Source organism: Rosa chinensis, chromosome 4 (assembly GCF_002994745.2).
Source record: "Rosa chinensis cultivar Old Blush chromosome 4, RchiOBHm-V2, whole genome shotgun sequence".
Taxonomy (NCBI): domain Eukaryota; kingdom Viridiplantae; phylum Streptophyta; class Magnoliopsida; order Rosales; family Rosaceae; genus Rosa; species Rosa chinensis.
The window spans coordinates 24,120,339-24,136,820 of NC_037091.1; the positions used below are offsets into that span (position 1 = coordinate 24,120,339).

Consider the following 16,482-nt stretch of genomic DNA (forward strand, 5'->3'; position numbering starts at 1 on the left):
CCTGGTTATAAATTAATTTGAGGTAAGGTCATGTAGTGGGTCTATGGGACTGGCCATCAGGTAAAACTTGGATTTGGCGCCGTATTTATTTAAGTATCATGCATCAGTTTTCAAGTTGAAAAACATTATAAAGTCTATCGTTCCCTTTAAATACTTGGTTTAAGTACGTTTTCATACTGGAGCTCCAAAAATTTATTTATCGTTTTCAAATCTAGTAGAGTTAGAGTTCTGATCGAGCAGCAAGGACGAAAACTCACCCCTACAATAGTATGGATGCAGGTATTGTGCACAATAGCGAAAGGAGCTAGGTGCACGGAATAAGTTTGGTAAACCGTTGTTTGGACCTTATTCTAAATTCATTCCTCGAATTTCGTGTTTCGGGACTTGTTGATATTTAGCCTTGTGTCAAATTTAGTTGAATTCTCATTCCTTGAGATTTGTACCTCCCGTGTGAGCCTTTATTTCAAGCTGGACGAATGAAATAAATTTTAGCAACTCAAGATTTTCACCTCAATAATATGTGTAGCTTCCGCTGTGTTTATATAAAAAAATTTCAAACAAAATGCCTAGCGGTTCTCTAGGATATAAATCTAGCTTTCGGTTTATGTTTTGGAGACTCGCGGCGTTGTGACATGTTTAAGCTGATGAGGTGCAGCTTAGGGCGTTACAGTCATTAACCCAGGGATGCCCCTGGACAAACCCCAGCCCAAATCCTATAAAACCTAACCCTAGTACGACACCAGAAATATCTGTCCGAAAAGTCGTTTGTCAGTTAGAACCAAATTATATCTACAAAAATTTGATGTAATCAAATCTTATTTCACTAATTAAAATTCACAAAGAAAAACATGTGAATAAGAGCATTAATTGTATCTATTGCCAAAGTTAATTAAAAGAGATTCACACTTTCATGTTTTATTTGAACGAGTTACATAGCATTGAGGTCTTGAAACGTCCTACCGTGTAGCAAAACTTGGCGTAGATCCTATCTATAGTAAAATAAAAAAGCATTATAGGAATGAGATTAGTAAATTAATTCACGATTTCATTATCAACAGCTATGGTGAGAGTACTAGCTATCCATATTGAATTGACTTGGGAATTTAGAGACAACAAGCAATAAAATTGGTGGCCTGGAGAGCAAAGACTTCAACTTTGTTGTGGGACTTGACAGTTATTGCAGAAATCGGTAAGCTGGACAATTTCTTAGAAGACTCTTCTGCCCAAGTTAGAAGCTCTTCACCATACAAACCATCTTTCTCTTTCTCAATATGGATAGTACCTGAAGAACCATTTGATCCACCATTATTAGTCGCATAGGTGAGTACACTACCCCGTGTGACAAAAACATCATATCAAGTGGCTCCCCCTCTCGAATAATGTAGCATCCCTTATTGTAGATCATTGGCTCAAGATGCTCACAGATTTTTTTCAAAACTTCTTCCTCTTTATCTTTAAGCCCATCAACCTAAGGTTAAGTTTACATGTAGAAAAGGTACAGATGATAAAATCTTATTAGGAAAATCATTTTACAAAAATCTTGGAATAAAAGATTGGGAAGTTTTAAATACACATCCTTAATTACTTAATACACACTCCTTACTCAATACATCTACTATTTAATCTACCTATAAAATCTACCTATAAAATCTGATTTGAAATATAAAATAATTGGGATGTGTATTTAAAATTTCTCTAAAATATTTCATGGAAAAATTTAGGGAGGGAAAAAGAGAGAAAGGGGGGCGTGATTAATCTTGTTGCGATACTTCTTTCATGGAAAGAGGCACTTACTTTCTTGAGTTTATCCATGAAGAGACTGCATTTAATCTTCATAGCAAAATTTTCAGCTTCTTCTAAGGAAAGAATTGAAAACATATTCTCCACAATATGATTGTCATCTTCTTTAAGTTTATCTTTTACAGCAAGCTTGATTTTCCTCTCCATCTCATGATTCTCATCAGACGAGCCATATTCATTTAATATGGATCGTATGTCAATCATTTTCATCTTCTGTCGGATAGTATTTGATTTGCTAACCTTCTGCATAAATGTCTATTCCAAAACAAATAGGTTCAATTTAGTAAACTGAAACATTTATGGTGTGAATGTTACATAGCATTCATGGGTTAAAAAAAAAATCAAACAGAATAATTCAGGTGTAGATGTTGTTGTAAAATGAGAGGTTCTTCAAAACACGCGTCCATAAGCCTAACCTCAATTCGTACCAATTATTGTTTCCTCAAAGCGTGAGAATCAATGTTGTCTTCCAAAAGTCTTAACATTGATGATGTTAATGTTTCTTATTGTTGGTTGAAAAATTATTAACCGAATGAGCAGGTTATGCACAATCATGTTTAGACAAGTAAATTACGTGTGGAGATTGTATTATTTATAATTTCCTTAAACTTTTTGCCAAGAAATTTAGGAAAAAGAAATTTACACTCTCAAATTTGCAATCCACACTCCTTTCTTGTTTTCGAATGAAATTCACACTTTGTCAAGACAAAATTTTAGATACGAAAAACAGAAACATAGAGTGTGGATTGTAAAATGGGAAGTGTGACTTTACCTTCCCGAAATTTAATATGATTTCTTTTTTCTTTGATAGAACATTTAATATTATTTCTAGAACCCATTTGCTTTTGAAGAAAAACACATATATACGATATCATCAAGCTTAGGTTATGATTAACAAATGGAACATGATTTGCTAAAGGTATATATATATACGATAGGATAGCACGTTCTCCCTTTGATTTTCTTTTTTTTTGGACAAGTTCTCCTAGCCTTTTGATGATTAATGAATGAAAAATGATGCATACAAAATCTCGATCACTAACTAGGTTCCTTATATACCTTAGTTTTTTTTTTTCTTTGAACCATAGTTAGTTAAAACGCGTATAAAACTTTAGTGCGAGTATAATTGAAAAAACTTCATTACGGTGTATTGAAATTGTAGACTTGGAAGTTGAAAAAAAATTAAAGTGATAGTTAATTAAAACGTGTATAAAACTTCAGTATGCGTATAATTGAAGAAAAAAGTCTGTATGGCGTATTGTAATTCAAGCGCCTGATTATAATTTACTTGGGTGCCATATTCTTTTATCCATGTTTTATCACATATCATAAATGATATAAAATAAAAACAAGAGTTGAGTGTAAATTATTAGTTATTTTCTTACAAAAATAGTGTTTTATATTTCCGTATTTTTGAACCCGTTTTTTCTACTACTTGCCGAATTATACACGTATAACTCAAACTTATAAATTTGCCGTATCACTTTTTTTTTTACCGAATATTTGACCGTATTGTTAGATCAGGTAAACTGAATAATACAAGTACGTTTCTTTGCCGAATTATATGCGTCCCATTTTTTACTAACTATGCTTTGAACCTCACATTTTACCTACTCTTAAAAAAAGTTCATCACTAACCCACCATTCCACCAACAAGCCTTGCCAAAAAAAATTAATATTTCAAGATTATTTTTATAAAATTTTTAGTTTTGGATGACAAATCCTCTTCTCATAATAATAGTGTGTGTATATTTTCTACTTTCAATTTAACTGCATGTACACATACTATGGGCCTCCGTCTAGTGTGTGTGTAAATATAATTATTAGTTTTTTTTATTTTTTATTATGGACGTGTTTAAGGATATCTCTATTTGTGTTTAATCCAAACTCTAGGTTACTTGACCTGGCGGTAATAGGGTTCAATTAGAATAATCTAGAGATTATCTTTCCTTGTATGATTCTATCTCTATGCATTGTAATCCTCTATATAAAGAGGCCCCTATTATCAATGAGAATACACAGCGATTATCTCTCAATTTCTGATTCCCTAAAACACGTTATCAGCACGAGCCCTAACCCTGAAACCCTAAATTTCGTAACCTTCAAATATCAGAAACCACCGCCGCCTACTTTGAAGCTCTCAATCCCAGGAACCCAGAACCGGCAGCACCACCCCCAAAACCAGTCGGAATCAACCTGAACCGGCCACCAGAAGTGTTCAAACCGGCCTCCCAAGAACAATCCAAAGATCTCCTGTGTGGTTCGCCATCTTCCCGTCCACCCTTCACTACCACCTTTTGTCAGTAGCTGCACCTTGTCCCCAGAATCCGGAATCTGAAAAATCACCACCGGAACTGGCCAAAATTCAACCGAACCGACCACCAGCGTCCACCTGACCTGAACCGGCAGAAAAAGAAAAGAAAAAAAAAAAAAAAAAAAGGAGATCCTGTGCAGCCCAAGCCCACCTGCTGTGAAGCCCAAAAACTGCAGCCCACAATCGAGCCCACGTGCAGCAGACCCCAGCGGAGCCCACTTGCATTAGCCGAGCAGCCAAGCCGCAGAATTCCCTGCCACGTCATCATCCAGACTGCCACGTCAGCACCTCCGGTCAACGGCCAATCAACACTTTTCCTGCGACTTTTCTGACAACTTTCCGGCGACTTTTCCGGCCATCTACAGTAACTTCTGGCGACATTTTTTTCGGCCAATTTTTTCGGTTAAGATTTCCGGCCACTTTTTAAGGTAATTTTTCTAAAAGTTCCCGTTTTTGAAGTTTTTTTTTAATTTCTCCTTCTTTTCTCGGGGACTTCCAACATCCCTTTTTCTACCCCCCTTTCTTCTTCATAGGGGAGACCAAAAACCGAACTGTGTGGGTTCGTGCTTACTTCAAGCTTGGAGCTTGTAGTGTCCTCCAAACTTAGAGTTTGTTGAGAAGAAAACGATCGACCACATACATCGTTGTTTCGATCTAATCCAAAACCCCTCTTGGAATCAGATTTTCTTAGAAGCGAGTACGCTCAGAAAATCCCTAATTTCTTGGAAGCGACTACGCTCAGAAATTTAATAACTTTTCGTGGTAGCCCTTTTTCACTCTGAAACCAACCCTAATCTTGTGTTGTTTTTCAAGATGAGTTACCTGAACAAGTTGAACTTTGTTCCACTAGAGACAACTGGAGCAGGATACCATAGGTGGGTCCGAGATGTGCGCCAACATCTTAAGGCTGATGGACTTCTGGAAGCCATCCAAGAGCCTAGTCAGAACGTGCTCTCCATTGAGCAAGCTACTGCTTTTGAAGCAAAACAAGCTAAAGCCATAATTCTCATGACAAGGCACATGAATGACGCGCTCCAATACCTCAATGAGGAAGACCCAAGAAAGCTATGGGTAGAACTTGAGCAGCGATTTGGCAACGTTCGTGACTCCCTGCTTCCTGATTTAGAAGTGTGATGGCATAACCTCCGCTTTTGTGATTTCAAGTCTGTGCTTGATTATAACTCGAAAGCTCTTCGTATCAAGTCTCTGATGGAGTTTTGTGGCCAAGCCATAACTGATACGATGTTGATCGAGAAGACTCTCTCTACCTTCCCCGTCTCTGCACTGATGATTTCAAAGAATTATCGGATTGATGTAAATGCAGGATGTATCACAAGGTTTCATGAGCTCATTGGCGCCATGAACGAAGCAGAAAAGCACGACAATATTCTTATGAAGAACTATAATGCTAGACCCGTGGGAACTAATCCTATTCTGGAGTCTAACTATAGTCGCGCCCCTAATGGAGGACGCAAGGAGCGAAACCCTAAGAGTAAGGACAATTCTGGACATTCTGGTCCATATGTTCGACCTAAAGAGGAAGGAAATCGCCAAGAGAGGCGTGCACGGAACCGTGGAGGTCAACGTGTGAAGAGAGAGAGAGGCGGAGCCTCCGACCATGGTGGTAACGCCACCAAGAGCATAGGTCGTCCAAATCGCGCCCCAAAGGCGCCTCGATTAAGGGAGCCTGACCATAATGATGTTTGTTTTCGATGTGGATCAACTGAACATTGGGCCAAAGCATGTACAGCACCCCAGAATGTTGCAAACGCATACAAGACGTATCGTAAAGCAAGGGAAGCAAATTACATGGAACAAGAAGATCAAGATGGCGATCTCGATCTAAGGGTGGAAGACTACAAGGATCAAGACCCAGAAACTTGCGATTTTGATTAAGTCTTTTTATTTTCCAAGAGATGTAGGCAATTGCCATATTACTTTTGTAGTAGATGCCAATGATATTAGTCTTTCTTCAAAGTAGGCGTACTCAATGTAAGTGTGATGTCTAGGAAGGTTTTGAGATAAGTGGTACTTAAGCGAGCTTTGCTCTACTGACATCTCTCTACTCACCTGGTCACATTTACATTGGAAATACCAAAAGAAGTTAGACGACTACCATTGTTTTGCATTAACTAGTTTATTGGATTAGATTTTCTTTGATCAAAGAAACAATGATGTACTCCGTTGGCTTATGAATAAAATTTCGAGTTCTTTTCATTATGACTTAATTTTGATTCTGAGCATATGACTTTGTGACTACGATGGCTGGGCCATCAGTATTAATTCAAGGACATGGAATAGCCCAAGTTCCACATGCCAAATGGCACCTTGATTACAGCTGTCACAAAAACTCTCTAACGCTCTTAGGGCAAATCGTACCCTATGAATATCCAACGAATTCCATGCGAAAATGCATGTAGAGAACGGAAATGAGTTCCTTTGCAATACCTTTAATGATTGCGAACAAAGACGCATCTTAGAGAAGTTTATGTGTCTCTCTAGTGAACTATATGTGATTATTCGAGTTATTAATCCAATAAAAGTTATGAGAGAAGATCTCTTGGATTTAGACATGTATTGGCTTTGTCACGACAGGATAGATCATCCTAGTCATGATATGATGATCCGTCTACAAAGACTTCACACAGACATCTTTTCTCTCGAGCGAAATGAAGCATGAATCAAAAGTTGATTCCTAGACGAAGTGTGATTGACGCTATTGCCTAGGGCACCACCTCCGTCCACCATCAGCCTAGGGCTGGCGTAGTTCCTATCCATGGCATCCATCATGGTGATGGCGTCCCAGGTGATGCTGCAATCATCAATTTGCTTCAAATAGCGTTTCAGACGCACAGGCCTAACCACTATTCTCATTGGTTGCTTCTCAAGGCTCTCACTCATTTTGCAAAGTCAGTTCCTTCGGAAAATTAGGACTGAGACCGTCCTACGCAAAGGATATGAAATTACTCATTCTGTTCTTACATCAAATCCATGGGGATTCTATGGACTGATTCAACTAATCTGCGGACGTTTCAATATCTCATGATGTTGGTTGACAAGCAAACATGCTGGTCACGTGTCGTGCCATTTTCCACTTGTAATGCTGCTTATTCTACACTCCTAGCACATATCATATGACAACGGGCTCACTCCCCAAATCATCATATTCAGTCAATTGGATTTGACTATGCTGGAGAGTTTACATCAAAGACTTTCGATGGTTATTGCATTGGGATTGATGTTGGACATCATATTCCCCTGTACACACCCAAATGGTCTTGCGGAAACGACTACGATGATAGTCTGGACACTGGTAATGCGCACCACTCTCCTTATATCCGCTTGGGGTGATGCAATATCGCATGCAGCTATGCTACTTCGTCTACGACCCACCGCCACTCAATGTAACTCTGCGTTACAGCTAGCGACTGGGTACAAGTATCGTACTTACGCATTTTTGAGTGTGCCATTTATGTGCCCATTGCACCGCCACAACGCTCTATGATGGGTACTTACAGACGAATGGGAAACTTAGTTGGATTTGAGACTCCAACAATCGTCTGCCACTTAATGCCCTTGCTAGGCGATCTCCTTACCGCTAGATTTGCGGAAGTCACTCTGATGAGATAGTCTTCCCGTCGTTAGGGGGAGATAAGAACACGAATGTTTAGCAGGAACGATAGGAATTGTCATGGTCTGTCCCCACTATGTCTCATCTCGATCCCTATTAAAGTGACGAGATCACACATATCTGCTGCAAATATGCCTGCATGGAAGGACGTCCCTACAAGAGGACGCAGCACCACCCTACACTGATGTAGGCATAACGCCAACACCAAAGAGAGTGACACTCTAGTGTTATAGGCCATGGCCTCAACTAGGATGCGTGGGAGGCTCATGGGTTCGAAGGATACATTGGCACACTCCAATCCTTTGATCATCAAGACTCAAAATCAGTCTCATGAGAATCTTCTGGATTATGGTTGTCGTTGCGGGACGCCTCAACGTCAGAACCTATTCTTGAGAATATAGAGCTCTATGAAAATTACACTAATGTACATGAGACGTGGGATAGAAACTCCATCATAATTGATGATGTAGTCACGCATTTCATTGCGCATGAGTTTGTTGAGTCTGATGACATCGAACCACGCTCCATTTATGAATGAATGCTAACGTAGAGAAATTTGGTCTAAATGAAAAGATGCGATCCAGGTTAAGTTGGATTCTCTAACGAAGAGGAAGGTTTTTGAGTCAGTGATGCCAATACCTCCTAACATAAAACCTATTGACTTATGGGTCTTCGTTAGAAAGCGTGATGGGAAAAAGAGATAGTAATCTCGCCTTATGGCGCAAGGCTTCTCACAAAACGCCCTAGAATCAACTACGATGAGGCATATTCTCTCGTAATGGATGTTATTGCACTCCACTACCCTATCAGTTTAGTAGTTTCCAAATAACTGAACATGCAGCTTACAAATGTGGTCATACGTATCTCTATGGGGATCTAGATACGGAATATACATGAAGGTTCATGGTGAACTCCATTTACCCAAGTCAAGTGGCTCTAGACCATAGAGCGCATTTACAATAAGGTTGAAATGCTCACTAAAGTGACTACTTGATTGGGAAGGGATATGCCCACGCATTTTCATAACAAGTTTTGGATTCTATCGCAGTTCATGTTAGACATGATCTTCATTGGAAACCCTTAAAGAGTTAAGGGAAACCGCTGAACACTTGAAATCCGAGTTTGAGATGAAGGATTTTGGGAGAACATGATTATGTCTCGGTTTGGAACTTAAGCATCGTTTTAATAGATGCTTAAGCATTTTAACAAGGTCAAGCCTTTAAGCAACCCCATGATCATCCGTAATCTTGATCCTAAAAAGGATCCTCTTCATCCGAAGGATGATGATGAAGATGTGCAAGAGGCAAAAGTGCCCTACTTAAGTACAATAGGCTGATTATTGTATTTAGCTCAATGCACAAGACTGGACATCTCATTTCCAATGAACTTGTTAGCTAAGGTATAGCTCTGCGCCAACACGACCCCATTTGATTGATGTAAAATATATCTTTCGGTACTTGAGATGTACGATTGATATGGGCTTGTTCTATCCCTACAGAGACACGATGGATTCGGACCCATCACACACCAGGAACGCCGCCAACACTGGCCTGCGTCCACTATCCTCATCCCAAAATGACATGTGTTTTGGAAGGTTTTGCTGATATTGAGTATCTCTCTAATCCACACAAATGTCATTCCCAGACTGGTTAAGTGTTCACCATGGGTAAAAATCGTGATAGCTTGGAGGTCTACAGAATAGACCCTAGTCGCTGTATCTTCGGACAATGCAGAGATTATTACTCTTCACGAAGTGATTCGTGAATGTATATGGATAGGATCCATAATTACGCATGTTTGAACAATTGTGGTTTGAAGTCTACCACAGATGAGCCTACGAGCATTTAGGATAATGCTGCTTATTTTGAATAAGTGAAGCAAAGCTACATCAAAAGTGACAACACCAAGAATAATCAGCAACAACAGACTCTCCTCAAGATCAAGGTGAACTAGGTTTGATATGAGGATAGTATGGCATACTCGCTCACTAAGTCATTGACTAAAATCCACTTTCGAGAAACATGTTGGTAGCATCATTTGCGGAAGTTATCTAAACTCTCATGACCGTTGTCATCAGGGGGAGATGTCTACATGTATCGTCTCGAAATGTGAAGGGTGTGTTGTGCTCTTTTTCTCCTTCGACCGAGGTTATTTTTGTCCACTGGGTTTTATTACTCGGCAAGGTTTTTAATGAGGCAACGAGAGGAGCACCACATTTGGGCGACACAAGAAGGAGTGTTCAAGTAAATCTAGAATATGTGTCTGGCCCAAAATCTAGGTTACTTGACCTAGTTGCTATAGGGTTATGAATTAGAGATATTCTCGGAGATATTCATAGATATCCGATTAATTATATGATTATCTTTCCTTGTACAACTCTGATTTTATGCCTTGTAATCCTCTATGTAAAAAGTCCCCTATTATCAATGAAAGCACGACTCAATTCTCTCCCAATTTTTGTTTTCCTTAAACAACTTTGGATTTCTTACATAGTATTGTACAATAGGTAAAGTATATACATATTAGGTAAATGTATATAATATTGTAGGTAAATTATATCTGACATAATATAAGTAAATTATGTCTAGTATAGCTGGTATGACCATATGAGAGAAGAATTTTAACATATATCAGCAGTTCTAATTCATCTATGTAATTAGGTAAATTGATTAATTTTATTAGGTAATAAACCAAAAGGACAATAGTAAACCCAACACAACAACAGTCAAAAGTACCACAGACAAACGCAACTATACCAAAAAATTGAAAATAAATCAAAAAGTAAAAGCACCTTACCTATCACACCTTTTTGAGCATACAGCGCCAGGATGCAAGAAGAAAAACATGCACAGTCAACAAAAACCACAGGACATGATAAGCACCTCACAAAAGTTGCCAATCACATATATAGAGTCAGGAAGGACTTGAATCCTAAAAGACATTATGGCATAAAAATTAAAAATTTGATTTTTTTTTTTTTTTTTTTTGGTTAAGACAAAGATAATTGCATTAGTCGGAGGCCAAAAGCTAGCTTGAGAGATACATGCACCAAAATAAAACAGCTAGATCTAGTTCTTCAGGCTAGAAACTCACTTTTAACAAGTAAAAGCAAGTAAAGCTCATTGCAAAGCACAAACATACCTGAAATCTAGGAAAAGGGTATTATAGACATAGTATGATGAGAAAACAGAAAGAACTTTAATTTGTTAAAGGATTGAGCCTCTGAAGAAACTAACCTTTCAATGTCGTCATCTCGTTCAGCGAAGCAGGCCATGACTTGGAAACTTCCTTATACCACAAAGTTCTGAATGTTGACTACGAATTATTGCAAATATATATGGAGAATTTATATGGGGAAAATGTGCTTGAAAGAAAAATGTGATTCATTTGACACACACACACAGAAAATAAAGAGATACAGGGGGAGAGATAATAATTAACTAACTACATTTGCGCCAGTGAATTATACCTAGATGGCTTAGTTTCGAATAGGGTTTCTTCTACAGATGATTGGATTAAAAGGAGGGGAGTTTGGGAATAGAAGATGCAGCAAATCCCTTCGAACAAACTCTGGGACAGAACTACTGAATTTCAAGTTGATCAATAGATATGGTTAGTTTGTAAAATGGAACATACATATATATAATCCAATGGTTCTTTAAGTATGGTTGAAGCTAATCTAGTGACTGTATCAAGAACGCATTATGGCCAGGTCAATCAAGCTAGGAAAGAATAAACATGCATGCTACACGAATACCTTCATTCTATCAATTTCTTTTTGGCAAGGTATAACTAAAGTCTACATCGATTCTTCTGTCATTTTTCTTTTTGAAGCAATAACCAAAAGTGAGGTGAAATTCACACTGTCTCTCTGTTTAAATAACACAAATGAGTGTGAGTAGTAATCCAAAACACAAAATTGAGTGTGAGTATTACTTCTCATAACCAAATGAATTTATTCAATATGGCCTGATTATTATATATATTCAGCCTAACGAAGATCAATCACATATAGAATGAATACAAAATATGTATACGCTTAAATTTGATTATAGAAACATAAACATTAACTAAAGACCATTGAGGCCAGGCACGGGACCAGGAATTAAATTTGAGGTGAGCTAAATTTACCTTATGCTGGCAAGAAATATTATTCTTAAAATTTGGCAGACTCTACTTCTTTTTTATGGCATATCTCAATTGCATATATAACACTTGTCAAATGATCTAAGAGCTTTAGAAGCACTCAAACCTCTCCACGTATTTGTCCATTGAGTCCATTATCTATCATGTTTTTCAAAAGTGAACTAGTTGAGTTATACAAGTTCATCAAGTTCTTGATAGAATAATACCTTGAACTCCACTGAGTAGCTCTAGCTCTTTGCAAATTGCATGTCTGGTTAGCTCCCTTTCCAGTTTCAAGTTCCCCAACAGCAATTTGTTCCACAACTTCAACTTCTTGAATAGATTTTAGCTCAGAAACATGCTTAGAAGATGAGTCAACAATATTAATGATCCCTTACATCAAGATATCTAGAAATACCTTCTAACCTAAATTACATTCTAATTTCATCAGAAAAATTCATACCTCAATAAAGTGGAGAGAATGAGAGCAAAGTGCTGAAGAGAGGAGTGAGTGACTTGGTAGAGAGAGGTGAGAGACCAACGTAGATGTGCAAAGAGAGGTGAGGAGAGGACGATAAAAAAGAGGAGAAAAAGGGGAGAAAAGGGGAGAAAAGGTGAGGAGGGGAGTCACGGGTAGACATTAAAGGGGAGAAAAGACAAAAGAGGAGAAAAGGGGAGAAAAAAAAAAGAGTAGTTGCAGGCTTGCACAATATATATATATATATATAATCATTTTTTTTCTTCCAAAATTTGCAGCCCACCTCAGCTAACCCCTGGTTCCGTGCCTGATTGAGGCAAGCTAAACAAAAGTTTTCTACATGTTCTCTACGGACCGAGTATTTCTTTATGGGGCAACATGCTCTGTATTGTAAAGAGTTCATGGACCTTGTGTGTATAGAGGTTTCATCACATAATCCCTCTTAAAAAGAGAATATTGTTTAATTATATATATGATTAATCTTCTATAAAATATAACAGGACCCGCCCCCGGATTTCACCCTGAAATCCGAAGTGGCCCTGCTGGTCCACCTTAGAAGAAATTCTTCCAAAAATTTGGCAGAACTTCCCCTAAAATAGACTACCCAAAACCTGGAGAAATAAAATTTACACTTCTAAATTACCCATCCTTATTCTCCTGGAGCTACCCTGCTCCCCAAATCACAACATCTTCCAATTCACATTACACAAATCTCAACTTAATAACATTAATCCCACAGGTAATCAGAGCAATTCTAATAAAAATGGTAAACAAAGAAAACCTAATTCGAAGGAAACCGCGGAAGCCATGCTGTTGACTATGCCTCAACTCCATGTACGCCCGATCTCAACTAATTTCACCTGCAAACTCGGCATTTGAAACCGAAGGGCCCAGGGGAAAAGTATTGAAAACACGTCAGTGTGAGTGGACAAAAATAAATAAATAAGATGATTTAAATGAAGCAAACTTAAATACTTTTCCCACTTACCTAAATTTATAAAACTTCGATGCATGCAACGTTTATAAAACTTTATTTCTTAAAATCAGGTGACTGGAAACTGGAAACTGTAGATCAAACCTACTGTGTATCGTAACATCGGACTAGACCCCGCTAGCCCAGAAGTAATATAAAAGTAGGGGAAGAAGATAGCCATACGAATGAGCCTCCCAGGGTCGGGTGATAGCCTCCCAGGCTAAAGTACTCCCATATACTCCCATTATATATCCACACGCCACTAAGTGTAGCGATTAGGATACTGGGCTTCAGCATTACTGTCACAAAGATAGTAACCAGCGCCACAAAGGCGGAAGATCAATGCTAGCAATGATAATAGTCACCCAAAGTATGGCAAAAAGAAAATTCGAAAACCACATAAATACATAAAGCTTCCCCCAAAATCTCACAGTAAGCTGAAAATATCATCGACGTGTCCCACACGCCAACAGTATCTCAAACCAATAGCGGAAAGGCGAGATCAAACAAAATCATAATTCTCAAACCGAAATCGTTGCTAAGGCATTCCCAATGCCAAAACCAAAGATCGATAAATAAATAAGAAAACTATCTCTATCGAAATCTCATTTCGAAAATCTCTTTAAAAATCTCAAATCGACCAATAGAAATATAGTTAAAAAGTATAATTCCGGAAATCACCTCGGAAATAAATAATTCGTCAAATAATATTATAAATCATAACTAACTTCAATCACAAATCATAATTTCAAATAATAATCAATCTCTGAAATCAATTCATATTCTCAAAAATAAATCGTAAATCCAACTCCGAGCATAATAAGTTCATATCCGAAATTCATGAAAGAATCAATGTCAAATTATAATTTAAGACAAAATATCATGCTCGATAAATAAAACGATAATTAAATAAATCAATAATTTCAAAATAAATGCATGCATCATTATTTAAAACAAAAGTCCACTCACAGTACTATTTAGGCGTTCATGCGTACGAGTTCCTTCGTCGAGCAATAGCTCGGTATGTCGCCCTGTACACAAATATATTCTGTGAATAACTATTCTAATTAAATATGATTCTCAAAATCGAATCCTCATAAATCATCTCTCCAATTCTTCTCGAATTCAACCCACATTCTACCACTAACACCAATTCGTTATCTTAAAAGGTTCCAAGTCAGAACCGAGAGATATCCGACAGTCGGATTCTCGTAAATCGATAATCGAAATCCTAAATTTTCAGAAATTCATAATCGATTAAAAACTTCTCCAATTCCAACCAAATCACATATTCAACCTCTACAAAAATTATTGGATTTAACTAGCTAAAAAAAATAGAATTTAAATTACTGTTTAAACGCCACCACTGTTCACGATTGAGACTGTTCATGCGGCGGCCAACTCCTCCTCCGGCCACCAAATTTCAACCACATAATCATCTCAACATTCTAAGCATTTTTTATAACTGTGACCAAGTGAGAAAATACCTTGAAGTGCTCCGATAGTGCCGATGAACACAAACCCGGAAATCTCCAAACCCACCAATTTGGAAATCCTTCAAATTCACCTTCCAAACGTGAAAATTTCAGCTAGAAGTCTTGAGGGAAGATGATCAGTGACTCGAGGCGCTTCTAATAGAGCCAATTTCCCCGCCGGAGATAGCCGAAAACTGGAGAATTTCACCGGAGAAGCAAATTGCTACAGTAACAATGATTTCATAAATTCGGGGTTTTCCGGCCAAATCACCGATACCCACTGATACCATCGTATAGAGGAGGAAGAGACGGTCCAAGGAAAACTGGAATCACGTCAATCGGACGCCGGACGGTGAAGAAATCAGAAAAAGAAAAAGGGAAGGCGACGTGGGGGAAGAGGGAGAGGAGAGAGAGAGGGTCAGGGTAAGTTCTGAAATGAGAACTTACCTCGGTAAGTTTCCTTAGAGAGAGTTACCATGAATAGTAAATTCACCTTTTCACTAATAACTTTCACATACGAACTCCGATTTTTACGTACCACATATGCACGTGCTCGGTTTAATGTCCTCTACAATTTTCATGCAGGAAATTTTCTCAAATTTTGACCCGAACAAAAAGTCAACTTTTAGGGTCACTAAAAGTACCGAAACGATAGTAAAAGTGAAAATAGTTGTCGTTTACAGTCCAAATGACTAGTAAACAGGTAAATTAAGATACGGGACGTTACAAAATAACTCAAGTGTTTCTCCCATACTTGCATATTAAGTTTAATTAACAAGGTATATAATTAAGTCTTCACCAACAAATGACCAGATAACAATCTATATGTTGTAACAAAATAGAACTCATCTATGTCTCTGATCACATTACCCATTCTACATGTTCGAATGTCCTATGAGTTCAGTTGGGAATCAAGCATGTTCGAGAATTAAAGATTGAAGTATTCAAGACGAGTGAAGCACATCTAGAAGCTGTAGACAAATTGTTGTGAGGTAGTTCAACCGGTCTAAAGAAGAGTTTAGCTAGAGGTAACCGAGTCCAAAGTTATCCGAGAGGTTGTAAGTCTACCTTGTAATTTGTTTATGATCTTTTAGTGTGTGCTTGAGCACTTGGCCTTCAAGAGTTAAGGCCCCGCAGTTGTTTACCTCACGTTGAGGGTTTTACTGCGTAAACAATCTTTGTGTTTTTGTTCTCTGTTCTTGTTCTTTGTGCACACGTTAATTTCATTTATTATGTTCTCATTGGTTAGGGATAGCAAGCCTTTTTCAATCCCTCAAAAACGTTCAGAAAATTGAGTGCATTTAGGAGTGACTTGCCTATTCAACCCCCCCCCCCCCCCAAGGCCATTCTAGTACTTTCAACTGGTGCTAATACCTCCAACAATAGGTAACCTGTCAAACTTGCAGTTCTTTACTATGCCAGATAATAATTTAGAGGGAAGTGTTCCAAGTGATTTGGGGCATCTTTCTAAACTAAATTATCTCTCTTTTGCTCGGAATAGCCTAACAGGTGAAATACCTGAGTCCATTTTCAATATCTCCTTCTTAAATACTTTACAAGTACAAACTAATGCTCTTTCTGGAGAATTTCCTTCTCGAGCTATGATTTCTAACCTCAATACCCTATACTGTTATACCAATCACATTACAGGAAATCTACCATCCTATTTTTCAAATTTAAGCCAGC

The 16,482-nt window shown here is 38.0% G+C and overlaps 1 protein-coding gene across 21 annotated transcripts; it reads right to left on the reverse strand.

The window, feature by feature from the left end:
* Nucleotides 1–857: 857 nt before the first annotated feature.
* On the reverse strand, nt 858–12,548 carry LOC121052512 (putative cyclic nucleotide-gated ion channel 13). Of its 21 annotated transcripts, none has more exons than XR_005809288.1 (8): nt 12,334–12,548; nt 12,098–12,231; nt 11,215–11,329; nt 10,982–11,060; nt 10,839–10,893; nt 10,542–10,550; nt 1,795–2,055; nt 858–1,468 (listed from the first exon to the last, which is right to left on the reverse strand). XR_005809288.1 is itself a non-coding variant. In XM_040517714.1 (7 exons), exons 4-7 carry the CDS (start codon nt 11,017–11,019, stop codon nt 1,229–1,231), a joined length of 534 nt encoding a protein of 177 aa, XP_040373648.1. In that variant the 5' UTR covers nt 11,020–11,049; nt 11,215–11,329; nt 12,098–12,231; nt 12,334–12,540; the 3' UTR covers nt 858–1,228. The 21 variants fall into 21 exon arrangements, 5 of the variants coding, with proteins under 5 accessions (XP_040373648.1, XP_040373651.1, XP_040373649.1 ...); XR_005809286.1 differs by having other exon boundaries at nt 10,839–10,886; nt 10,982–11,049; nt 12,334–12,547; XR_005809287.1 differs by having other exon boundaries at nt 10,887–10,893; nt 10,982–11,049; nt 12,334–12,546.
* Between the last annotated feature and the right edge of the window lie 3,934 nt (nt 12,549–16,482).